We start from the raw sequence: 27,260 nt of genomic DNA on the forward strand, positions 1-27,260 counted from the left end.
TCCCAAAAATCAGTTATCTTTTTCCCGCCAAACGCCAGGATGAAGTTACACTTTACGGCTGAGTTACAGACCACATTTACGGCTGACTTAGTAAATGGGGTTTAGGGTTTAGGGTTCCTTATTTAGGGTTTAGGTTTGCTTTTTTGGGTTTTTAAGTTTGGGATTTGGATTTATGGTGCAAGAATAGTTATAAAAACACAAATTCATGATAAATAACACAATAATAGTTTATGAGTTTTGAATTATGCTCACACCTTATATGTATCAGTTAAGTTTATGAGTAATTGTAAGACAAACATATACCTCAAAATCATGATTGATTCTAAACTCGTAGATTCAATAAAGAAGACACATTCAGTTGATTATATATTCACTTCAGATATATAATTGGAGTTTCAATTTAACATTTTAAAGTATAAACATTTATTTTTTTGATTATAGGGTATGTTTGAGGTATGGCTGAGTTATAATATCGTAACGGCTGACTAATACTAATCGATACGGCTGAGTTATATAAACATGTTACGATTATAGGGTATGTTTGGGGTAAGGCTGAGTTACGTATATACGATACGACAGGGTTATAAAAACGATATGACTGAGTCAAATACTTAATAACAACATAAATCAAGTACAAAATAACAACATAAGTTCATCATAAAACAACAACAACATACGTCAAGTACTTCATAACAACACATGTTCATTTAGCCATCATTTGGTCTGTCACAACATTTCCTCCTTCAGCGAGGATATATGTTGCCATCTTCATCCGTAATCCTTGAATATTTTGATTGTTTATCCCATCAAACGTTACACCAAGCGCTAGACACTCCACAAACTTCAACGAATACACCCCACAATCGCTAACCTGGGTGTTTTGTGGAGTGTATCTTTTGCTCCTCCTTCTGAATGAGAACTTCTTCCTGCTAATGGGTCGGATATTGGCAGGAATATGTACACTCAACATAGCGGGAATCATGTGCGTCAGCGGTTTAAATGAATTCAGAATTCTCTGCTCACTTTCGAGTGTTACCTCTCCAAAGATTGGATCGTAGCAATCAATCTTCTCATTCTTCAGATCCACGTGATACGCAACCCAGTGATTTTGAAGACATTCGTACAAGTGATCCACATCTTCATACCACTTCAAGTTTGTTCGACAATGATCGGGAATCCTACCATTTATCATATCTTCATAACCATTGCATTTGAACATGAACATTGTGGGTTTCATCTTGAACTGAGCGTAATCGTGAATCAAAAACTTTGCCACCAAACGTCAACGAAGGCAATCCGCTTGGACCATAATGGAGTGGGCTCTCGCATGGACCTTTTAATGAGGACGTTCATATACGCCAGGACATGCTACATAAATAATATTAACAAGTCAGCCGTAATCAAATATATAACTCAGCCGTTATATAATAAAAGAATATATAACTCAGCCGTGATATAATAAAAGAATATATAACTCAGCCATAAAAATTAGATAACACAGCCGTAATAAAATAAAATAATATATAACTCAGCCGTAATAAAGACTTACATTATCAAACACCCATCCATACTCATTCTCCGGCCACGGTCTCTCATGGATGAGTATGCTGTAGAAGTCACTCTCATGATCAGCTGTTAGTAATTCTTTTTTACCTGGTGCTGCTGGTGGTTTGGGTGGAATTGCCTTGATGTGTTGCATAAGTTTCTCCAATAGCGTCGGATCAACAGGTGCTAGAAGGTCATATATTGCTGATGAAGGAGTAACATTCTTCCTCATGCATGTCGTTCCATCATGTCCTACGTTCGGAAAAACTAATGATGAAGAACATTTTTCTCCCGGTAGTCCTTAATTATGGCAGATCTAACCACTTTAGAATTCTAGACATCAGACTCCGGCGCGAATTTGTTCTGTTCTGCAACAACTTCGTCAGTTATATCAGCCAATGAACTGTCCTCTACATCAGGTTGTACCTTGCATCTTGTTACACCATCACGCGGTGGAGTCACTTTTTTGTACTTTGACCAACCTGTTTTTGCTTCTTTAGCTCATCCTCTTGTTTCTTCTTTAACTCAGCCTCTTTTTTTCTTAGCCTCAGCCACTTTTTTCTTAGCTTCAGCCTCTTTTTTCTTATCCTCAGCAGCTTTTTTCTTAGCCTCAGCCTTCTCATTCCTCTTAAACGCAGCATCTGCCTGCGATGCTTTTTTCTTCTCATCGGCTTCCTCACCCTTAACAATACGCTTATGCTTGCAGCCGCATCCATAGGCTGGATCCTTAGCAGCCTTATCATCCTTAGTAGCCTTATCATCCTTAGTAACCTTTGCAGGAGAAACTACTACGAAATCAAGAGGCCGCATATCAGTAGCTTTATCGACACTACCAAACTCCTCATCCAAAGTCCTTTTCACCCCTGATTCCTTTTCAAGCTCCTTGGCCAAATTCTTTTTCGGTCCAAACTCCTTACCAGGAGTCGCAGCTACTAACGCTGGACTATTGACAGACTTCTGATGCGTTCGAACCACCAGTGATGCCATCGATAAAGAGTTATCTGATAATTGTGGAGAGGGGTTATCATGGTTTTCGGGAATTTTCCCAATCCCCAGATCTTTCAGACGCTCCTCCAGTAAAGCATTCACCCTGTCATCAATGGTCTTTTGGTCCATCAATGGTCTGTTCCGGTCTAACTCGTAAGCTTCAAACCGTGAGTCAACCTGATCAAATTTTCTGGAAATAATATCCAGAGTACTCACAATGGTCGTTAGAGTCGCTTTGTTCTCCAACTCCAACTCTTTGCTACCTTCCTTCTCACTAGAACCCTTTCCCGCTGCATCAGCTTCAGACTCATTCTGTGTCTTAACTTTCTTCTGCTTCTTAGTGGGTGGCTCAACTTCAGCTTCATTCTCTTCTTCTCATTCCCCTTCCCCTTTGCATTCCCCTGCACTTCCCACAAACCTTTCACAAATCTACCTGAATGTATGTCTGTTATCAACCTAACGAGTTGTGGGTTGTCATCTTCACCCGGCCAAATAGGAAACATCTCTTCAATTGAGTCCTTCAAAACCATTCTCCTCACACGCACCTGCAACACCAGGTTATAACAAAACTCAGCCTCCAAACTAACACAAAACTCAGCCATCAACTAAAATAATCCAGCCGTTATTTAACACATAACTCAGCCATCAACTAAAATAATTCAGCCGTAATTTAACACATAACTCAACCATTAAGTAACTCCGAACTCAGCCATCAAATAAATTAAGTCAGCGTTAAACCTTACCTCGCCATGCTTTTCGATTTCAGCAGACAACAATTTATCAAAGCTTGCATGTGTACGCTTTCCACCCCATCGCAAAAGCGGAACGTCTTCGTTATTGATCACTCTCCCAAAACTCTCACCGAAGCATGTGACGGATTCATAAGCCCAAATCAATAACGCGTCCTTCATGCCGCTTATTGTGTATGAACCTCCATCTGGAGCCAACGTTTTAATAGAGTCAATTAGAACTTCGTATGCAGTCCGACCCCATGGATACGACCTCATGGCTTCATCGTCGAATACCCTTATTGCACTTTGAAAGGGTATCCTTGAATTGTGATGCAAACAATAGACTCCCATGGCTTGAAGAAGTAGCAGCCCCAACCACTTGCGCTTTTTTTTTTTTGAAAGAATGTTAAATTTATTCAAACAAAAAAACTGTTTTACACTTTGTGTTACCTTGGGATATAAATTTTTATAAACTCAGAAAAAACTTCGATGAACTATCTCGTTGCAAACCATAGAACTAAACCTCCCGTGTGCGCTCGAGCGCGGAAAAAGTCTTGGTGTTATAGAACCTAAACCACTTGCGCTTTTCAAAACTCTAAAGCGGACAGAACGCTAATGCTGCCTTCAGTTCATCTAACTTTGGTCCCATCCCAAGCGACACCTTCAACTCCCCCCCAAAACTCGTTGTATTGACCAGGATCAAATTTTTCTGTTGGAAATGGACTTGTGTCTAGCCCAGTGATCTCACCAAACTCGAGCAAGCTAAAACTGATAGCCTCATCAGCCATGAGACACCATATCTCCTTCTTTATAACTCGCAGCTGTCTACACAGTAGATAGTGCACGGTCCTACCAGACCACATGCTTTCGCGTTCAGCTAGCCTAGAAACTACTCCAATGGGAGAGTTCACCAGTTCTTCCCACACATCAAGTCCTATTGTTTCTCTAACGTGGGGGAAATGCCCTGGATGGAAATTGTGATTAATAACTTACCATCTAGGTTAGAAGACCTTCATGGTAAAGTCTTGGTGGGTTCTCCCCTGATTTAACTTCAGCAACATCCATCTGATCATATAACCCAACAATAAAATCAGCCACAACAAAACAGTAACTCAGCCGCATCATAAGAGTAACACGGTCATAACATAACATTAGGTTATTCACGACACAAATATAACTCAGCCATAACATAACCATAACTCAGCCGCAGCAAAACCCTAACTCAGACGCAACGAAACCCCCAACAAAACAAAATCATAGCCGCAACACAACCTTATCTCAGTCGCAACAAAATATAAATCAGATGAAATATAATACATAACTGACCCACAAACTCAACAAAACACAATATATAATGTCGCGATATCCTACCGGAAAAGACGAACTCGGAGATAAGAATGTGGCGAAGACGGCGGCGAAGACGATTTCGTACAAACGAGTTCAGAATTCTGATTTCGGGCACGATGATAACAGAGAAAACAGAGTACAACGACAAAGAGCTATTTCGACGAAGAGGAAGTTAGCACATACAATGTCGATGACGGAGAGTGGGAGTATCCTCGCGGTTCCTTCTTCGACGGTTCTTCTTCGAGACGACAAAACGATGTTCTTAGTTAGTTTTTTTTTTAAATTTCGATTTAGTTATGTTTGAGAAGAGACGGTTTGGTTTCTATTGTGGTGGTGATGTGTAATTTTAATTACTGATGTGGATTATATGTTTAAAAGTAATTTCAATTAAAAAAACTAACCAAAAGTCCTTAGAGTCATTTACTATGGGTGTCCAAACATTCTAGTCATTTTAAAAAGATGTTTAACATTCTAGTAATAAATCAACTTTTGTTATAATTTTCTCAATTAATTATGATTACAGTTCTAAGAAATTTCGAGACATCTGTAAAGGGCTGCACGTTGAGTCTGAAGGTTTAAGAAATGCACACTTGCTCTCGAGATTGGTATCGATAAGAGTTTCTTTTAAGTGGAAAATTAACTAATTACCATCTATACTCATACAAATGAAGAACATGTTAAATTGTTAATCTTAAGTGCCCATGAATATCGCACTAGTAATGTCATTTTCTACGCGTTCGATAGTCAGTTGTAAATTTAAACAATAGCTTGGATTGATATGGCAGTGAAAAACCGAAATAGATCATGTGCATTATACATAGGAAAATTTTCTTGTAATTGGCTGTATTAGCAATGGTTCATACAATATATGATATAGTGGTTTGAAATATATCTCTAAATACTAATTACAGAGATGTTATTAGTGGTTTGGGAGGGGGGGGGGGGGGGGGGGGGGGGGGGGGGGGGAGTTAGCTTAATAGTATCGAGTAATAACATCCAGTATTTGCATATGCAGTGTGTCACATGTTTAGGGTGAGACCCTGATCTTTTTTACATATGATTCTATCCTAATAGTATCTTTGTTTCATGACTCAAATGACTAACTCTTTTTTTTTTGTTTAACCATGAAGTATCCCGGACCCATAGAATAGTCAATATTAATCTCCAAAATGGCTAAACCTAACATTCAACTATTGATTGGCTATTTACTCTTAATATTCTGTGAAAGGGAAAGAGTAACAAATAAGAAGAATTTTAGTCGGTGTGGTAGTTATAGCTACTACTATAACTCCCGACTTTCCTCTAACCTAAATACGTCAAAAGCGATAGTGACAATCAGACGTACTACAGAGTTCCTGGTGTGTTAACATTTTTTAGACAATATATAAGCATAGCAGTACAGCTGTGTGATGCACAATGATTTTTTTTTTTTGATTCATATAGTATTTTATTCACAGAGAATAATATTTAAAATACAGAAAAGTAAATGTATAAGAAGATAGTCTTTCTAGAAAATAAACTATATACCTCGAAAGCTTAAGAAAAAACAAATAAAAGTTTCAAATATATATTCCAAATTTAGTACTTTATTATATAAACCAATATTACACTTTCATAGTACTTTCGGATGAAATTTTTTAAATTCTACATTCGGTGTGTATGAAGAAATCAAAGTGAAAGCGTAGGTGAGATGCCATTTGGTAGAGTGGATATAGCGTTAGGCGAAACAGATGCACATGTCATGTCTGAGGTCGGCCGTCTATGGCCCAGTTTTGTTGAAACCCAAGTTGATCTCCATCTCTTTCACATCAAAGCATATACATTTCCTTGACACCTGTTCCAGCTTCATCTCAAATATATATTTTTTTTTTTGAAAAAAAGGCTATCTCAAATATTTTTTTGTCAACGTTATTCACTTTACTTGAATTAAGAAGACATACCGGCCAGTTTTGTATCAAATGAGAAAATGATAGAATAACTAAAAATAGTAAGGAATTGTTGTAAAAATAATGGTGTGATATAAATATAGATATTTATATCTTCCATAGCACAAAAAGTATACAGTAAAAGGTAAAAACTATTTGTAGATATATGTTAATCACATATTTGACTGAAGAATAACCAAAATGAACAAAAGTATTTTCACCAATTTCGCCTATCTACCCTTTTCAATTTACATTTTTTTCTGGGAATAATTTCAACTTTACATTTGTTAACTTTTGTAAGTAGAATTGCTTTTCTATAAAATTATTCCACATAAAGTACAATTTTTCAAGTTCAAGAATCAATGCGAACGGCAAGTTGATAAAGAGATGAGAACATATCACATAGAGAGAATACATTCTAGAAATTTACATATTACCCTTAACATAATTTTGGTCTACGCACCTTATTAATGTGTTTAAAACCCCATTAGAAAAATGGATATAGGAAAATATGATGAAACATACGTGATCCTAGCTAGAAAATTTATTATTAACCAAAGGATCAGTAACGTTCTTCAATAAACTGATCAAAAGTATCCGAACATACCGACAAATCTTCGATTTCTCTTTTCTCCGATCATTTCTCAAAGAACCAACACCCACAGAACTCCAAACCCTATTAGACCGGCGAGCTTCACCACCGTAAAGCTTTTTCCGGCGGCCGCACCGAATTGCTCATCAACGGGGTAAAGATTTCCAGGCGGACCCGTTATATACAAGAAATTAGTTGGTGGAGGCGGTGGATAGTTAGGTGAGACTTTCTTAGGCGGTGGAGGGAGAGCAGGGGGAGGAGGACACGCTGGAGGCGGTGGAGATGGTGGTGGAGGAGATGGTGGAGGAGGGTTTTGGATACAGCTTGGCGAGCACTTTATGGGATCTACCTCGTCGAGCTTCCTCATGTTGGCTGGAGAAGAATCTGATGAAGCGTTAATGATTATTGGACAAGTCAGCAACGTGATCATCACCGTGAAGATTATGACTGCAACGTTGGATCCTTGGCTGTGATAGTTTCCCGGCATGTTCTTTTTTTGGGGGATTAGAACAATGAGAAATAAAAAGAAGAGTTTGTGGAGGTTACGCTTAAAGAGGTATAGAGTGAAGAGTTAAGAGGAGAGGTGATGATGAATGCGTTCTCGTTACGTAAGCCAAGTGCATGAGACTCATAGACTTCTTAAATAGTGTATACTAACTATTTCCATAAACTTCTAGTCATTTTAATAAAAAGGAAATCTTAACTAAACTTAAATATAATTAATAAATTAAGAATATGGTTGGTCCACTAAGATATTGCTTTTTCATGTGAGTCCACATGAACAAATTTGGTTTTCCACGTTATGAAAAATTTCAACTTGGGAATTATTATAGTGGTTAACTACCACCGTAGTACACCAAAACAATAGTATAAACTACAAATGTGTGAGATGGATAGTGGTTCAAAGTCATACTGCATGTGTGAATGTAATTTCATAATTCGTTTGTAATTATCCAAAGTTAGTTAAGCCTTCTTTCTTTTTTGAATATTAGTTAAATCTTCTTTATCAAATGTTTTTTAGCATATACTATTGAATTGAATAAAGTAATTGGAGGTATAATAGGCCTTTTATCACAAAAAAAGAAAAGAAGAAGTAATTGGAGGTATAGTAAATGTATATACGAGTGCGGGTAGTTTTGCTTAAAGCGTAAGTGTTGCTTTTCAGTGGAACTTTGCTTTAGGTATTCGATTACATAAAGAAAAGATATCAGAAAATAATTTTTCGTTTGAAAGAGAAAGATTGGATAAATGCTTTCGTATGATTGAAGAATAATTCGTGACAGAAAATTTAACAGCGTAGACTATTTTATCACATATAAAAATTATATTAATCGAGAAAAATTATTTAGGTGGCCATGGAACATGCAACGGAGAATCTGAGTCTAGTAGTCCAAAATTTTGATTAAAAGATCAGCAATCGTTATAAACTGTATATTATTTAGACGCCGGTTCATAGAATACAAGACAAAGTTGGATTATATTCCATAGGCGAAAAGTATGACCTGTACTAACCGGAAGTATCCGGGTAATGCAAATAGCATTATGAAGCTTGGTTTGTAAAACAAGTCAAAGCCCACATAATTTATAGAATTATAGTCGTCAACTAGAGTTAGCGGCGAGATCATATCTCTAAGTTGGGTCCAGTCCTGAAAACAGTCCACTTGAGAACAGTTTAGTTCTCTTGGACACGTTGTACTTCATACAAGAGAGGAGAGACCTTATGTGACATTTTCTTGATCAAGAAGATATTTGATTAAGAAAGTCAGACTAAGAAAGGCCCATTGTACCCATTCCAAAGTAATTCATAGTTTCATACTAGTTCCTGTACATTTTTAGTTGTTCCCAATAAAATTTCCCACAAAAAGGCAAAAAAGAAGCAAAAACAGTTAAATAGGACACCATGTTACTTAAATATGAAACAAAACTATTTGGATTCACAAGGTTCATTGAAGTACAAAATATTTGGCAATGATCCCGAAATGCTTCGTTGCTTCAAACCGAAATCGTTAACTAATCTTACTGAACTTTCAATTTCTTAATTCTCAAGCTACCTTACCCCCCCCCCCCCCCCCCCCCCCCCCCCCCCCAATTTTAAATTTGGGGGTTATGGGTCGTTGAAGATGCTAATGAACCATGATACCATGTCGTTGAAGATGCTAATGAACCATGATACCATTACCATATGACTTTTGACTTTTTGTAATCACAAAAGAAAAACTACAAAACAATGAGAGGAGTATTATGACTCATTTCGCTTTCGGTCTTGAAGAAACTTTCAAACAATCACAAAAACATATATATTCGTTTTCAGATTAATCTCGTTCATTGAATATGTCTTCCTTGCCACTTGACAATCATGTGAAACACTGAAGTTTATGAGGTAATGTTTGAAAGTTTTGATACATCCATCGAATATATTGACTCTTCCCATAATTCGCCAGTTAACAAGGACATGTTGTCCTCTACTTGCCTACCGAAGCAACAGAAACTTTGACATTTAACAAATGCTAAATCAATTTTTATTTACATCTGTTGCTTCTCTTCCAAGTAACCTTGTTCACAAGAGTAACCAAGAAACAAAAATGGAAATTCATGAATCAGAAACCAATGCTTATTGTTCCCCAAATTCATTACAAATATAACAAAAATAAATACACAGAAAACCAAATAAGAGTGTCGATTCTCGAAAACCCTTTTGGCCTCACCATCTCCACATTCGATTCCGCAAATGAAATTTATATCCCACAAAAATATCAAATCAATTGAACAAAATATTAACATAATAATCAAACAAATAGCCAGCCAATTTTCCAAAAAAAAATGAGAGATTGACCAACCTTTTTCTTTTATTTTCAGACCACTAATAATCATTGACATGCTTTACGTAGAAGCTCTAACAAAGACACAGCTTTCCTTTGACCTCTCTCTGTTCCATTCTTAGATAGCTCCATCAACGGCACAACCGCACCGAGTCTTCCTATCAAGACCAGTCTCTCATTGTCTCTCTTACACAACGAAAGCAATATCGCTGCTGCGTTCTCTCTGTTTCTACCTTGACCCGTCTGGAGAATACCTATCAACGCAGGTAAAGTATTCGCTTTAACCATCGCGGACTTAGCGTCTAGGTTACTTGCAAGGACCGAGAGTATTGTCAAAGCTTCATCAACCATCATCCTGTGGCTGCTCGTCTCACTTAGCATCTTAACCAAAGCAGGTACTATACCTGCTCTAACCGCTCTGCCTTTGTTCCCCTGATAAATGCAGAGGTTGAACAATGCAGTCGCTGCGTCTTTCTTCCCTCTCGGCGTCCCGTTCTCGAGAAGATCAACCAAGGCAGGTATCGCACCAGACCCGCCTATTATGATCTTGTTCTCATCGGCTAACGAGAGGCTAAAGAGTGTAGCCGCTGCGTTTTCTCTTGCTTCCATGGTTCCGGCTCTAAGTACTTGAACTATTGACGTGACTGCACCAGCGAACATTATCAGCTCTTTGTTGTTGTCGTATATAGAGAGGTTGAGAAGGCAAGTGATTGCGTTCTCCTGCGTGGCGACGTCCTCTGAGGTTGTTAAGAGGTTCACCAAAACAGGGATCGCTCCTGCTTCTGCAATCATAATGCGATTGTCTGTGCTTCTCTTTGACATAGAACGGATCTCAGAAACTGCGTTCCTGCGTTCCTCTAGGGACCGGTTTGAGAGACTGCGAACCAGTGACCTGATCATTGACATGTCTCCACACCTGCCGTTTGCAGGTTGCTCAATGTTGTGTTCAGTGCACCACCGAGAGATCAAGCTTCTGAGCACGTAGTTTGGAGTGAGAGTAAAGTTTTGGAGTTTCTGCTGAGTCTTTGGACATGTTAGGTTCCCACAATCGATCCATCTCTGTATGTACGCCCTCTCGTAAGTCTGTAATCGAAGAGACAAAACCATCAATAAACCAAGCAACAACAGTAAGAAAAAAGGTACAAATCTTGAAACCAGACCTGTCCTGTGGAGACAATAACAGGATCCTTCATCAGTTCAAGAGACACAGGACACAGAAAGTCAACAGGAACCGTGAGTTTACTCGATTCATCAGTGTTCTTGGTGACCATTTTGTCTAATCTCTCGCTATCCGCGTCTTTGGACAAGTAAAAAGCCAAAGAGATGGAAGGGCTTTTCGTCAGCTGCTTCTTCTCCTCAGCGAGATGAAGTGTCTCTGCAACACTCTCATCCTTCTCTTCCTCAGCTTTGATCTTTACATCTCTCTCCATCAACTCAAATAAGGCACTCGAGAACTTGTTAGAGTTCAGTAAACCGTATCTCTGCATCGCTCTTCTCAGCTGCGATCTCGCTAGCTCCACCTACACGGAACAAAGAAACAACCTTGAAGCACTCCAAAAACACAAGCAAGATCATATCCTTTGATGAGTATAATGTTACCTGTTCTCTAACTTCGTCAGAGATATCGTAAAGATCGTATGGTAGATTGCTTAACGCTTTCTCAAGCTTCCATGTAACGCACTGGAACTGGAACGAGATTCTCTTCGCAGCAACGTCCTTTAACCGAGAAAAAAAAATCAACGTTTTAGCTAAACCGGTGATAACCGAAATATAATCAGTGGTTGAATTCAATTTAACCTATACTAAACCAGTGATTCTGTATTAACCGAGGATTTCAACGTCTAAGGATTTGAACAGAGAAAATCAACGTTTTAGCCAAACCAGAGATAAACGTAATATTATCCGGTAGTTTACTTTAAATTCGATTTAACCGATACTAAACCGGTAATTACGTCTAACGATTTTGCTTACAGATGAGTCGCGAGCTTGGAATCGGACGGCTGAGGAGAGGAGACGCTTCGAGGCTTCAAGCGCCACCACGAGATCAGACCACCAGTCATTCTCCGACGAAGATGAAGCGGCTGAATCGATCTGGTTTGAGTCTTTAATCTCCTCTATCAAATGCGTCAGGAGAGAGACTCGCCGAGTGAGATCTGTGCAATCCTTCTTGAACACGCCGGCGTTGAGTGGAATCTCAGCAATCTCGGCGATGCGTTTGAGTAGAGAGGCGGGTGGGATGATTACTCCGGCCATTACGCCGATCAGCCGCCGTCTATAAGGAAATTAAATAAATAAAGAATAATAAATCCACTTGGAGATTAGCTCTGTGCTCGGAGAAGCGACTTACGTCGCTTTTATTTATCCACGCGACCATTTGTCAAGAGAGATGTCGCTGTTACGGCACCGTTTTAGTGGGCATACCTTAAGTTTTTTTAATTAGAAAAATACCCTCGAATAGCCTTAAAATAATAATTTGTCAAAAAAATAAAACACAAAAAGAAAATTTCACACAATAGTATTTATTAAAAAGAAACTTTTATATAAGATTTGGTTTATATTTTAATATTTAAGGGTGTATGCAATTTTTTTGTTGTAAAATGAAGGTTATTTTGGAAAGTTTTTCTTTTGTATGCTATTTTTACAATATATTTTTAAAAGGTGCTATATTGGATATTTGACATTTTTATTAAATCGAATTAGGAAAATGATAATATTCAAAATATTTAATTTAAGAAATATACAAATTCAAAATTGTTATTAAAAATCATGGATGGAGCTTGGTAATTTAATTTTATTGAATGTCTTTATTTGTAAATAACAAGTTTAAAAAAAAAGTATGTCAACGTAAACATTTAATAAGAATGCTAAATTCATCAACATTATCGATATTCACTCTTTTGGATAAGAACTTTGCTTTGGTGTTTTCTTATATACCATGTTCTCTTAATCGCATAGCATGCAAATACATTTTATGAAGAAAAAGATAGCCAAACTGGCGGTGGGAGATTGGAAGAGAAGAAGAAGACGAGGAAGATACAGTTGGCTATGGAATATTATGGTTCATAATGCAACCACAACATATAATTGAAATGAGCCACACACTCACACACACGCTTTAATTATACACTAGATCTCGGATTTTTTGTTTTCATTTATTTTTATATAAATATTTTTTTTCAATTCTAAATTGGTATATATTATAATATATATGTGTCTATCAATTTTTAAAACATGATAAATTTATAGTATATTTTTTTTCATTGAATAGATTATTTCAAACTTTCACATGTATTTGTATCTTCTTCTACATATATATTTTCGGATTATTATTTCATTATTAAAATCGTAACTATATATATAAAGATTAGTAAAATATTATTTTATTGTCATATTCAAAGATATTGTAACATTTACAAATTTAGAAAGTTTTTTAAAAATTAAACTTTTCGCTTCATAGATTTATATTACCGAGTAAATAATTAAACATTTAGTTTTTGTTTAATTTTTAAAATAAACTATATAGTTTAAAATTTGTTTTCATTCGTTTAACGTAGTAAAGATTAATCATTGTTAGATAATATGATTTTTTTTATTTTAAAAAAATATTTCTAATTTTGACATATAGAGATATAATATTACAACATTAAATTATATCTATTTTATTTATACTATCTATAAATCCAATGGATAATCTATTGTTTAAATTTAATTATTGATATCCCAATAAAAGTTTCTGGTAGATCCAAAATTTAAATGATAAGATTAGAGATTAAATGTAACATGACTTTCTATAAATAAGTATATTAGATCTATTTTTTTTTAAATTAGACAACAGAGTGATCGAGCACCACTGCTTTTCTTTTCTTGCTTCGTTGTAAAGCCGACTTTATATTATCATCCCGTTTTTATATAAAATAGTAATGGATTCTAATAATATATATAAACAGAATGGGTCAATCTTATAAATAGACATTACTATGTCAAAATTAGGTAACTGTTTGTTCTGGCCGGAACTATTATGAAATTATAAAAGATTATCATCATCAATCATCGATTAGGTATGTAATCTTTTGGTTTAAAATTCATCTCTATATTCGTATAAAATGGGTGATATAAAAGAATATATGTCAAAAAAGAAGAAAAAAAAATAACTCGAAGAATAGACTCATCCACCGAAGTCTAAATCGTATGTACCTTTTTCCAGGACCACTAAACTTATCTCGTTTGATTTGTTCCCAAACGGATTCAATCCTAATGTGTTTTTGCATAAGAAGGACAATTGTCGTTCGACGTTCAAAAAATCTATTGCACGCCAGCAATACCGTTCCAAACTGTTTCTCATTAATTAATCATCGTTCGTTAAATGGATTTGGGACGATCGAAAGAGGTCTTATACGACTTTTAGCAAATTTGGTTTAAACCCTAATCATCACTGTCGAATACTAACACAAACCACTAAGATGAATGCTTAGTCTATGTTTTCTTCACCTTTCCGGCAGCGCCGGACCAACCTTTTATATTGCCCCAATCAAAATTTAAAACTATGCCTTCATACATGTTTTATCAAGATCACAAAACAGTATAAAAAATAACTTAAATTTTCATTAAAAAAATCAAATTTCATAATATGTTCATAAAAAACATTGATATAAAAACACTTATTGCTGAAATATAGATCTTCTTGCATTTTTCCCTGCAAAATCATCCATTAAACTCCTATAGTCAAGTTTTTCGACCATAACAGTCTCAATTGTTATGTTTCTATTTTAGAATTAGGGTTTTAACTATTATCTAAAATATAAATTTACTAATATATTTAAAAAGTTTGACAAATCTTATTATAACTAAATATGCCCAATAGATAATTTTTTAACAAAATAATCTACAGATTTTCTTTTTATGTATATACTAATAATTTTTTTTTTAAATATGCCCCACTAATTTGGATGCCCTAATCCTTGGCTTGGGTGGCTTCCCCTCGAGGCCGGCCCTGCTTTCCGGCATGTTTTTAGAAAACATGAATTTGGTTTTTTCTATTCAGTACTCAAATTCGTACTAATATGTACAGTCGTTTAAAACAATAACGAGACAATCTCAAGCAGTTGGGGCAGAACCCCTAATTACTTCATTATAACAACACTATGTACCCTATTAAATGAAATAACAAAATCCTATCCCAAAAGCTATGAAACACACAAAACGAACCAAAAATCAACATATCATCATAACAAGAAATCTTAAATGGAAAAAACAAACAAACAAACTAGCTTTCTCTCTCTGAAAAAGAGCGGCTCCAAAGGCGATTTCTCCCACCGGCGCCGGTCACTGGCCTCCGTCGTCGGCAATCCCAATGGCTAAGAAAAAGCAAACCTCATCCAAGCTCTCTCTTTCCCTCCTCATCCCCCCGACCAAAAACCTCCCTACCGGCAAAACCCTATCCCCGAAAACCACTCCAAAATCCCCTCCGCCCCGCAGCTCCGCCTCCTTCGACGCCCCTCCTTCCACCCCTCCTTCTGGAGCCTCTCATCAGCCTTTGAAACCCTCTTCTCAACCAGATTCGACCCTGATGGAAAAGAGTGATTTTCTCCTTTTGGCGGCCTCCAAGCCCTTGCCATCTGGGGGCTCTGTCCCTCCTTCCTCCTCCCATCCTGTTGCTCCGATGAAGGTCTCCTACAGCGAGATTGCTCAGAGCTAAAGCAGGAAGATGCAACGTAAAGGTGAAACATTTTTGCTTGAATCGGGCGAGATCTGTGTTTCCATATCAAACTCGGTGATTGAGAAGAACGAGCACCGGTGGGATGACTTTATCATTGCTCAGTTTCATGCTAAAGCCCCCTTCCCAGGAGCTCTTCACGCCATTGCAAACGGGATTTGGAGTAACAAGCTTCGGAACATTACTGTCTCAAAGCTCTCCCAAAAATCCTTTCTGATTAAAATCCCCTGCTCCATCACTCGTCAGCGAGTCCTTGCTCAAGGGATGTGGCATATTGACAACCAGTCTATGTTTCTCGCAAAGTGGAAACCAGGGCTCTAGCCAGAGATTCCAGAGCTTTCATATCTTCCAGTGTTGCTTGACTTTCACAATGTTCCGCTGCAATTATATTCAGAAGAAGGCCTCGAGCACATTACGGGTACATTGGGACACCCCCTTTTTCTGCATCCAGTGACATCAAACATGTCTAACTTGGAGGTGGCTCGGGTCTTTACTATTATTGACCCGACCAAACCTCTGCCTGAGGCGGTGAATGTGAGGTTTGACTCAGGGCACATTGAGCGCGTGGAAGTTTCAAGTCCTTGGCTCCCTCCTACCTGCGACCATTGCAAGGAAGTGGGTCATAGCATTAAGAACTGTCTTACTGCTCCTATTACCTGCTCCCTCTGCCAATCCACAGCTCACAAGCCAAAGGACTGTCCAAAGGCCAAGAGGCAAGCGGACACAAAGGATGGAGAAAGGAAGAAGAGGAAAAAGAAAAAAGAAGGTTAAGGTAACTGGCCCTCCAGCTGAAACTGAGCAGACTGCTGCAGCGATAGTGGAAAAAGAAGGGAACATTATCATTGAGATCGGCCTTGATAAGATCAGTAACACAGCAAATGGTATCTATGACAAGCCTTGGATCATACTTAGAGATTTTAACCAGTCGCTTGACCCAGTTGATGCCTCGTCTGGAGGCTCAAGAGTTACTAGAGGAATGGAAGAATTTTGTGATTGTCTCCTCTCCTCCAACATCTCGGACCTACCTTTCAGAGGAAACCACTACACCTGGTGGAACAATCAGGAGAGTAATCATATAGCAAAGAAGATTGATAAAATTCTGGTAAACGACGGTTGACTGCTCGCTTTCCCACTATCTTATGGTTCATTCGGCACAATGGAGTTCTCTGATTACTGTCCTAGCTGTGTTAACATTAGCAAACAGTTTGGGGGGAGAAACAAACCTTTTAAGCTGTCCAATTTTTTGATGCACCACCCAGAGTTCATCGAGAAAATCCGGGCAACATGGGAACGGCTGGCTTATCAAGGTACTCCAATGTTCACACTCTCAAAGAAGCTGAAATTTCTGAAGGGAATGATACAGACTTTCAATAGAAAACACTATTCTGGTCTGGAGAAAAGAGGTTATCAAGCGGCTCAGAACCTAAAGACTTGCCAAAACAATCTTCTAGCAGCCCCTTCATCCTATCTTGCTGGTCTGGAGAAAGAGGCTCACCAGTCCTGGTCTGAACTAGCACTAGGAGAAGAGAGATTCATGTGTCAAAAATCCAGAGTCCTCTGGCTCAAATGTGGAGATAGCAACACTGCATTTTTTCATATGATGATGAATGTAAGGAGGGCTATCAACGAAATTCACTATCCTCCCACCTCATCTCTGCAGAGGGATTAAGCCAGATTCAGTCTTTGACGAGATTCAAGTGTGATGAGAATACGAGACAGCAACTGGAAGCAGAGGTCTCAGAGGCAGATATCAAATCAGAATTTTTTGCTCTACCTTCAAACAAATCACATGGCCCTGATGGATACACCTCTGAATTCTTCAAGAAAACCTGGAGTATTGTAGGACCAAGTCTCATTGCAACCGTTCAAGAATTCTTCAGATCAGGGAGGCTTCTAGGACAATGGAATAGTACTACCGTCACGCTGGTTCCCAAGAAGCCAAATGCAGACAAGATCACTTAGTTTCGCCCGATCTCCTATTGTAATGCGATTTATAAGGTGATCTCCAAGCTCCTGGCTAGAAGACTTGAACAAATCCTCCCTCTCTGTATTTCTCCTTCTCAGTCTGCTTTCGTGAAAGGTCTTCTCCTCACTGAGAACATTCTCCTTGCTACAGAACTGGTCCAAGGCTTTGGGCAGGAAAACATCTCTAGTCGGGGGGTTCTAAAAGTTGATCTTAGGAAAGCTTTTAACTTTGTGGGATGGGGCTTCATCATTGAGACTCTTAAGGCCGCAAACGCACCTCCCTGCTTTGTAAACTGGATTAAGCAATGCATCACCTCTACTAGCTTCTCGATCAACGTCAATGGTTCTCTCTGTGGTTATTTCAAAGGATCAAAGGGCCTCATATAGGGTGACCCCCTATCCCTTCTCTCTTTGTTATTGCCATGGAAATCTTATCTCGGTTGCTTGAGAACAAATTCTCGGATGGATCAATAGGCTACCACCCTAAAGCCAGGGACGTCAGGATCTCTAGCTTAGCATTCGCTGATGATCTAATGATCTTCTATGATGGGAAAGCCTCTTCTCTCCGAGGTATTAAGTCATTTCTGGAATCCTTCAAGAGTCTATCAGGCCTCGAGATGTACACAGAGAAGTCTGCTGTCTACACTACGGGGTTAGAAGATACTAATAAGGAAGACACCCTGGTCTTCGATTTTATTAACGGTATGTTCCCTTTCTGCTACCTTGGGCTACCCCTTCTACACCGCAAGCTTAGGAGATCTGACTACTCACAGTTGATCGATAAAATAGCTGCTAGATTCAATCATTGGGCCACAAAGACCCCTTTTTTTGCTGGCAGACTCCAGTTAATCTCTTCAGTTATCTACAGTACGGTGAACTTCTGGTTGTCCTCATTTATATTTCCTAAATGCTGCCTCAAGACTATTGAACAGATGTGCAACAGATTTCTCTGGGGTAATGACATCACCAGGAGAGGGGACATCAAAGTTTTGTGGCAGAACTCATGTCTCCCTAAGGCGGAAGGAGGTCTGGGATTGAGAAACTTCTGGATCTGGAACAAAACCGCTGAACCTCATACTCATATGGATGTTATTTGCTAGAAGAGATTCTCTCTGGGTCGCATGGAATCACTCCTCCAGACTCAGACATGTAAACTTCTGGAACGCTGAAACTGCCAGTCATCACTCTTGGATTTGGAAAGCCATCCTAGGACTTAGACCTCTTGCTAAATGCTTCCTAAGAGGTGCCGTTGGAGATGGACAATTACTAAGCTACTGGTATGACCACTCGAGTGATTTGGGTCCACTAATCGAAGCGAAAACCCGCGGGCCGCAGCTTACATGTATTCACGTGTATGTTGTGGTTGCTGAAGCGTCTTCTTCTAGCATATGGATTCTCCCCTCTGCTAGGACAAGGAATGCCTCCCTAGCAAACCTAAAGTCCACGCTTCTCAATTCCCCAGCTACAAGTGGTGACAGAGGAGAAGACACATACACTTGGCACATAGAGGGTTCACCTAGTAGCAGCTTCTCATCAAAGCTTACTTGGGAATGTCTTCGACCAAGAGATACTACCAAACAGTGGTCTGCAGCAGGCTGGTATAAGGGGTGCATTCCCAAACATGCCTTCAACTTCTGGGTTGCCCATCTCAATAAACTTCCAGTAAGAGTTTGTAATACTCACTGGAGCCCAAACAGACCCTCCCTCTGTTGTATCTGTCAAAGAGAAACAGAGACCCGTGACCACCTCTTTATCCACTGCACGTTCGGCTCTCTCATTTGGCAGCAGGTTCTTGCTCGATTTGGGAGGAGTCAAATGTTTAGTGAATGGAAGGACATTATTGAGTGGATGCTCTCTAGTCATGGTTGCTTCAGTGGAAATCTGAAAAGGCTTGCAGTTCAGACAACAATATTCCACATCTGGAAAGAGAGAAACAGTCGATTGTACAGCGCCACGTCTACCTCACCAGAAGAAATTTCAAGGATCTCTTGTCGCAGTGGTTTACTTTTGAATGAGGTGTTCCTTCACCCTCTTTTTTTGGTTATTTTTAGGATTTTTCCACTTTTTTTTGGGCTTTCTTTAACATTTAGCTCCGCCGAGCATCTGTATTAAAACCGTTTCAGTTTTTGGTAAATAAAATTCACATTTTATCAAAAAAAAAACAAGAAATCTTAAATGAAGCTGAAACATCTAGTTTGACACGTAAGATTGCATAGTTTCTGCTCCAAACCAAAGCCACGAAGCACTGTGAAAAATACTGATGTTACAAAAGAACCTGGTCATATACCATTTTTTGGGAAAAAATCCAGTTTTTTTTATAACCGTAGTGTGATCCCAAAGGCTTTCTAAACCCAAAGACTAATTACTACGAGGCCCGCAGGATCCGTATTTTCTTACCACTTAAGGCGTCCAGAGTGGCCAAGGGGAATCGAACCCAGGGCGGTACTCACAGCTGTGAGCCTTTTACCACTAGACCAGGACCACTTGGTTGAAAAAATACATTAATCTTCGATAGATTAAAGATAAAAAGAAAAAGAAAATAAAAATAACTTTTATTTTGGAAGAGAATTTTATTACAAGGCTTTGCTTTTTTTACATTCTCTAAGTTATGTTTATTACTCACTTGCATTTGCATTGATTTTACAAGTGCCACTAAATTTTTATTTATACAAATAATGACTTAAACACTAACTATTTCTGAAACTCTTTAATCGTCCTTCTCCATAGTTCTCCTTCTTCTCAATGTTTCTAGAATATATTTATTTGTAGACTTTTCTTCTAGAATGATATATAGATAATCCAGCAGTACATTTGGTGTCCAATAACTTTAGAACTTTAGAGTTTAGCAATTTGTTACCAGGGCATGTAAATCAGCCTTGTGTTGTAAGCTTAAAACATGGAAGATTATTTTTTAAAAATCTAATTCCTTAGTAGCGCTCAACGTTATAGGATTACAAAACAACCACATTAGTAGACACACAGGAAAAACACTGCACAGTACATTAGCACTCAAGCACGAATAAAACTATCCATGCCACGGCTGAAACAAATATCAATACCAAAGCTCCAGTCAGTAAGCATTAACATATGCGAGGGAATCAACATAAAACTATCCTTGGGCTCTTCATGAATCTTCTTCTGGATTTCCCTAACCGTGGATGCCTGCTTTAGTTTGATACTAGGATCAATTATCACATCCATACAACAGGAGAATCTTCCGAGCCCATGTGCCGATGGTGCAATGCAGTTCACGCTGACAACCAAACCATACGATTTGCGAAAAGCTTGAACCACAAATAGTTCCCCATCTTTCTTTTCCTGAAAACATGCAATCTTCTCGCTCGAGCCCATGACAAGTGTTAAAGGAGTATCAAACACAATCGGAATTACGTGGTCCTTGTGTTTAGCACGAATGTGGTTGCGGAGATTCTTGTCTGAGCCAACATAGTTGCAATCATTCAAGGGCACGGGGCAGAAACAAGGGGCGAAAAGACACTGCTTCTCATGGCTAGCGCGATTTCCAAACGAGGTATTTTCTTTACACCCGTATTTAGCATTTGGGCATGACACTCTACATGCTTCAATGACTCTCTCCATGGCTCTGCAACGACTGTACCCATTCGGTGATTTACAGGACGGGCAAATCTTCTTCACTTTTTCGCAGCACTGAGAACAAGCTAGATGGCCATTTTCACACTACAAAAAGAATCACAAAAATGGTTTAACTAATTGACCTACTCTCCCTTGGAAAAACAAATGAAATAATAAGAATTCTCTCTATACAAACCCAATGAGAAATAAATGTCAACATTTCGTACGATCGAGAGTCTAGCAAGATTCAACGACACTATATAAAGTTGTGAATCATGAAGAAGGACAAAACCTGAAATATAGGAATCTTCAGGGGCTCGCGGCAAATAGGGCACTCGAGAACATCTGGATCCAACAGAGTCAGAGAAACGGGTGTAGTGCTACTACTCTGATTCTCAGCCGGCGGAATTTGTTGCTCAGCCATGTTACATTTGAAATATCCGTGAATAGTGATTTGGAGATATAAATAAGAGAGATGGCTAAACCCTAACGCTTTTAGGTTCCGACTTCCCAAGAGTTTTTTTCCTTAAAAAAAGAAGGAAATTGAATCTAAGCATGTAGTTGATAATATGAGTACATTTTTCTTGGAAACAGGCAAACAGCTATCAGTTATGCATATAATTTGGTTGAGGTTTCCCAAGAGTTTATTTGTTCCTTTAAACCCTAAAGGGCTAAAAAAACGAAACTTGTTTAAAATTATAGTACTAAGAAAATTAAAAAATAAAAATTCTCTACTAAGGAAATTAATAAAAACAAGAATCGTAATCAAAGAAATGAAAATTCAAAACAGAACTTTAACCAAATTATTTAGGCGTAATAGAACCAAACAAAACTAGTTATAATTTGTCATTTATTAAAATTCTAAATTTATGCATTTATAGAATTTGAATAACTGTTTTACTTTTTTTCTGAACAAATAATAACTGTTTTACATTAGACTAAATTGGAAAAAAAAACATTTCAGATTTCAATATTGAACTTTTTTTTTTTTTTTTTTTTTTGCTAAAATATTTTCTTCAATATTGAACTTTAACAAAATTTATAAAATGATACTCTATAATTATTATTTATAAAACAAAATTTGGTAGAAAACTAGTTGTTCTGACAAACACGCACGGGCTAGACACGCAACTGTTGCTAGTCACGCAATTGTTGCTTCAATGGCTTAGTTTTCCCTTTTTGAACTTTGATGGCTTAATTTTTTTGAAATGTGAAAGAAATTAACCAACATAAATAAATTAATTGGGAAAAATTCATGAAAATATTCTAACTAAATTTTGTTAAGTTTTTTAATACATGAACTTTTTAATACCCAATTTAATAGTTCAAAAAATTATTTTATTCATTTTTAAAAATTAATTTTTAAAACTTTGCTCATTTAATATTTAAAATATGTTTATTTTAGTTAAAATATTGATAAGTTTTAAACAAAAATTTTAAAATTTCTCAAATTCAAAACAAATCTTTAAAAAGAAAATTCAAATTTTAGGAGTATAAATAACTAAACTTTGGATAAAATTTGAAAATTTAGAAAAACTTGGATCGTCTTTGAGATTCATTTTGATATTTGCTTCTATTATACCCACATGTCGCGTCTCAACCTCTTCTATGAATGATGTTGGCCTTTGAATAAAAGTCAAGCCCCATTCCCTTTGTTGAACTTCTTCTTTCAGAAATTGATAGTATTTGTAGTAAGCGTTCTCTTCGGTGTTGGATTGTGCAGAGGCACGTGTCCCAAGTCTTTGGCAGTGAACTAACAAATAGATTGGCTTGCATTTTCTGTTCGACCTTCATTTCGACTTTATTTAGATGATTTTATGAGTTTTTTTTTATTGTTTCAAGTTTTCTATGATTCCAAATATAAATTTAAGTTTTCTATAATTCCAAATATGTATAAGTATAGACATGTTAAAAAAAAATTAGCCGATGGCTTACAGATTACTACAACCACTTTTCTATTTAGAATCACTTCGATCATTGTTTTCGTATAGACAAGGTATGTGACTAACATTACTACTTTATTATTTCCCAAATTTATAGAAAAACTAGAAAATTATGATGAGAGCAGTACCATGTATTAACATTGTAATTAAGGACTTAGGAATCGTTACGAGTTTGCTTTTCTATCTGTTCGCCAATCTTAATGATAGTCAATTATTTATAGAATATTACAGTAAATTTAAATGATATTTTATTGTTAATTGGTCACTGAATCACGTTTTGTTTTATACTTTTGTTTATCCAGACTAAGAGCATAGTTTGATTTTCTATTATATGATTTTAAATGACATATATACAAGGGCATATTTTTTTGAACCGGTTTAGGACATTATAAAATGTTAGGCTGGCACTGCCATCGGCTTTCAATAAGAGTAGTCATCTTCCATGATTTTGAACATGTCATCTTTGTACGAAGTAGTAACCTACATTAAGGCATGTGCATAATTTTAAAAGTCCTTTTCCACACAAAAGACAATAACTAGAATTTTTGTTTGTAAAGTAGTTGGATAAGTGCTTTTGCTCCTCTCGCACATGTTAAGAGCCGACTCTTTGTATTGTAGAATATCAATATGTATAAGTTTTTATCTGCCAAGGAAAAGTGTTGATTTTGTTTTAGCTTGCCTATAACTCAAATCATGGTTGTGAAAGTAAGAACTAAGAATATTGTTGTCATACATCGGGCTTTTAAATTTGTTTTTGGTTCAGGGTTTTAGTAGGGTCGGTTTTGGTTCAGGGTTTTAGTAGGGTCGGTTTTCGTAATGTGGGCTTTGATCACAAATTCAAATAACATAATGAAAATTAAATGTACTAAACTACTACGCGAGATGAGTTTTTATAATAATGTTTATTTATTACTCTTTTTATTTTTTAATATAAGTCGTTTTAGAATTGTGCACATAGATTAAGAAATCATTATTTTTTTATATTTTCTAAATAAAACATCATTAATTATTTACCTAACCACAAATCAACCAATAACAAAATAGAATGTATATTATCATTGGTCATATAACATTAAGTGTTAAAAGTTTACAAAGAAAACCAAAAACGTCATATAATTTGAAACATAAAAAATTCTCTAAAACGACTTATATTAAAAACGGAGGGAGTAAATGGTTTTGACATTTTGCAACACTACAATTTTTATCGATTATAAAATGATGAATATAAATGTTTGTCTTTTAAATATATTATCGTTGTTTAATAATTAACGTATTACATCTAATTTTAATTATTTTTAAGATTTCATATACACAAAAAGAAATTAAGTTTTACGGCCGACACAAATCACCAAAACCAAATAGGCAATATCGATTGTATAATGACGAAAATAGATTAGGTTTTCTGCTTTCGATTTGTTTAATATTTACTTTCCATAAATGATTTCATTTTCTACCTCTATAAAATTGTGTTTTCTTTCCCGTCTTTATTTCATTGATATGAATTAAGTTTTTTTTTTGAATTTTTTTATGAATTCGGTGAATTACATAAGTGTCAATTTAAAAAAAAAAATAGACATCTGTAAAAAAATAATTTCACTTCAGATACATATCCAAGAATCAAAATTTTAAAAAAGAATCACCGACAAACTATATTAATAGGTTAGTGTTCAAATCTAATATATCAAGTTGTTATAGAATATAAGTGCAGACTCAAAATATAAATGCATGTCTAGTATATATTCACCAGCTCGGTCTAAAAATCATCTAATTCAAGAACAACAAAACAAGTAATTATTCACCAGTTCAGGTAATATCCAAACCCGAATGGATATCCAAAGATAACCAAACAATATTTAACCCTATATTTCTAGTTTATTTTTCTCATTTTATTCAAAATATTTGCATTAATGATGTTTATTGCTAAAAATTAGATAATATACATATAATTATGGACAAAATCATTTGTTACTCACTTAAAATACATATCAAGCTTTTGTTTCTTGCATTAACAAAAGTTGCATATAATATTTCAAAACAACTACTAAATTAGTGTCTTTCTAACCTATTAATAGTTTACTCTTTCAAAAATTAGAAAACAGTTAAGTTAAAATATATTTTAAATACAAAAATTAAACAATGAATAATTTTTTTTTTTTTTTCAAAATTTAAATATCCGAATCCAACCCAAAGTATCTGAACCCGAACATAAAATACTCGAACCCGACTCGAAATGTAGAAATACCCGAATGAGTTCCATACCTTTATACTGAAATATCCGATACGAACCCAAACATGTATCCGAACGTCCACCCTACGATATATGATCATTTGTATCTTGCTTGAAGAAAAGAAATTAAATCATTAAAATTTTCAATGTGAGACTTTTACCATTTTTACCTTTTTTAGTAATTTATAGTTGTTTTAAAAAATTCAAAATATAACATATAAGAAAAAATCTATTTTTTTATATTATATGCCTGTTGTGATTGTTGAATTTCTTTTAATAGTATAAAATTAAACAAAAAGAGAGAGTTTAGAAAAATTATTATCAAATATGTATTATTCATAATCATTAATTGTCATATATATGTTAGTCATATTAAGTAATTTCGTAACTTTTATTTAAAGAAATAAAAAAATATTATTTTGTACACTACTAATTAATTTGATTGTCAGTTTAATAAAAATCATAGTATATGTTTATACGGACCAACTTATTTTTCTAACAATTTTAAAAATCATTTTCGTGATGACACGTGACTACTAAAATATGTTATAATGCTCCAGGATTAATATACAGGGGATTTTAGTTTATATAACAAAAGTTATCAATAACTTAATGTAATTTAGTGTTGTATATATTATATAACTCTATAATTCCTATGTTTATGTGGTTTATATATTAAAACTATAAATGTTATAAATTTATATTTTTGTAACAACATTTATTTTGAAAAAACTATTATGTAACAATACTACTTTACATAATTTTGTTTTATTTATAAATTTGAAATTTGAAACTTATGGACGTAAATTAAATTGGACCTATATTTAATAGAGAAGATTTTTTTTTGAGACACTGTTAAAAACAAAATGAAATAAGGAATCTAGAATACACTGTTAAAAACAAAATAATTTTGTTGTAAAGATCTTATTTGATAAATTGCTTAAAATACACTAAGTTGGGTGATTTTTTTTAATTGAAATAGAAATGGATCTTTCGGATTATAGTTTTTGGTAATTAAAATTTAAATTAAGTACTTTTGAAAATGAAATTTAAAATGTTTATGTAAAGAGATTTAAAAGATTTTTTTTAGAATTTTCTTAAAAACATTTATTTGTATTTCAAATAAGAAGATAAAGATATTAAAATTGAGTCATGTAAAATTTGATAAACTTTTAAAGAATTGTCCAAATTAAAAAATCAATTATTAAAGAAGTATAAGAGTATAATAAATATTATTAAAGATGTATATCAATCCGTATTAAATGTTCAAAATATAAGAGTATCATAAATTATACAACAAAGTATAAAAGTAACATAAATTATTTACGTGTATATGTTTCTGCATATTTGCTACTTCTTTAATCTACGTACATCTATTATCTTATAGGTTGTTGTATCAAATGATCTAAAAAGCTATATGAATATATGTATTGTTCTCTTGAACCGTAGATGAAAAGATACGTTTTATAATGTTCCTTTTTAATTAAAATGGATATATTTCAGCTACAATTAAATCAGAAAAATTAAATATCACACGTTAAAACAAAAAAGAAGCATATGTTTAATAAAGAAATCAAGAACAAATTTCATTAACAATACTTTTAATTAGTTGTTTAGCGAAAAGAAAAGACTAAAAATGCAGTCACAGTTATTGTTATGATGTTATTATACAAATAGAAAAATTCATTAAAATAACTATTTAGAAGATTGTCTAACTTAAATAATAACACATCAAAAAAATTATAACTTCTATTTTAATAGATAAGATTACCTCTTCACAAAATTTGTTTTACTTAGAACGACAACATCAGTTTAGACAGTGCAAATCAACTGAATAATATAAGGTTTTTTAATTTTATTTTTGGATGATATAAT

General features: G+C 35.6%; 4 protein-coding genes across 4 annotated transcripts; 1 reads left to right on the top strand and 3 right to left on the bottom strand.

The window, feature by feature from the left end:
• Positions 1-6,176: 6,176 nt before the first annotated feature.
• LOC106431005 (glyceraldehyde-3-phosphate dehydrogenase, testis-specific) lies at positions 6,177-7,788 on the bottom strand. The gene is made up of 2 exons (XM_013871802.3): positions 7,143-7,788; positions 6,177-6,444 (listed from the first exon to the last, which is right to left on the bottom strand). The coding sequence occupies exon 1, from the start codon at positions 7,612-7,614 to the stop codon at positions 7,180-7,182; it is 435 nt and encodes a 144-aa protein (XP_013727256.1). The 5' UTR covers positions 7,615-7,788; the 3' UTR covers positions 6,177-6,444; positions 7,143-7,179.
• Positions 7,789-9,722: 1,934 nt separating this feature from the next.
• Positions 9,723-12,299, bottom strand: LOC106431004 (U-box domain-containing protein 11-like). The gene is made up of 4 exons (XM_013871801.3): positions 11,918-12,299; positions 11,546-11,662; positions 11,107-11,466; positions 9,723-11,029 (listed from the first exon to the last, which is right to left on the bottom strand). Exons 1-4 carry the CDS (start codon positions 12,197-12,199, stop codon positions 9,995-9,997), a joined length of 1,794 nt encoding a protein of 597 aa, XP_013727255.2. The 5' UTR covers positions 12,200-12,299; the 3' UTR covers positions 9,723-9,994.
• Positions 12,300-18,046: 5,747 nt separating this feature from the next.
• On the top strand, positions 18,047-18,724 carry LOC106430989. Its single transcript, XM_013871790.2, has one exon. The coding sequence runs from the start codon at positions 18,047-18,049 to the stop codon at positions 18,722-18,724; it is 678 nt and encodes a 225-aa protein (XP_013727244.2).
• A 1,430-nt stretch (positions 18,725-20,154) lies between these two features.
• LOC106431002 (E3 ubiquitin-protein ligase SINA-like 10) lies at positions 20,155-21,713 on the bottom strand. The gene is made up of 2 exons (XM_013871799.3): positions 21,508-21,713; positions 20,155-21,320 (listed from the first exon to the last, which is right to left on the bottom strand). Exons 1-2 carry the CDS (start codon positions 21,637-21,639, stop codon positions 20,634-20,636), a joined length of 819 nt encoding a protein of 272 aa, XP_013727253.2. The 5' UTR covers positions 21,640-21,713; the 3' UTR covers positions 20,155-20,633.
• Positions 21,714-27,260: the final 5,547 nt, after the last annotated feature.

Source organism: Brassica napus, chromosome C7 (assembly GCF_020379485.1).
Source record: "Brassica napus cultivar Da-Ae chromosome C7, Da-Ae, whole genome shotgun sequence".
Taxonomy (NCBI): Eukaryota; Viridiplantae; Streptophyta; class Magnoliopsida; order Brassicales; family Brassicaceae; genus Brassica; species Brassica napus.

Coding starts and splice junctions, on each gene's coding strand:
- LOC106431004 (XM_013871801.3), bottom strand. CDS start 12,199: ATGGCCGGAGTAATCATCCCACCCGCCTCTCTACTCAAACGCATCGCC. Junction 11,663..11,917: donor TCCAAGCTCGCGACTCATCT/GTAAGCAAAATC, acceptor TCTCGGTTAAAG/GACGTTGCTGCGAAGAGAAT. Junction 11,030..11,106: donor TTATTGTCTCCACAGGACAG/GTCTGGTTTCAA, acceptor CTTCGATTACAG/ACTTACGAGAGGGCGTACAT.
- LOC106431005 (XM_013871802.3), bottom strand. CDS start 7,614: ATGCCGGGAAACTATCACAGCCAAGGATCCAACGTTGCAGTCATAATC.
- LOC106430989 (XM_013871790.2), top strand. CDS start 18,047: ATGGAAATCTTATCTCGGTTGCTTGAGAACAAATTCTCGGATGGATCA.
- LOC106431002 (XM_013871799.3), bottom strand. CDS start 21,639: ATGGCTGAGCAACAAATTCCGCCGGCTGAGAATCAGAGTAGTAGCACT. Junction 21,321..21,507: donor TGAAGATTCCTATATTTCAG/GTTTTGTCCTTC, acceptor TTCTTTTTGTAG/TGTGAAAATGGCCATCTAGC.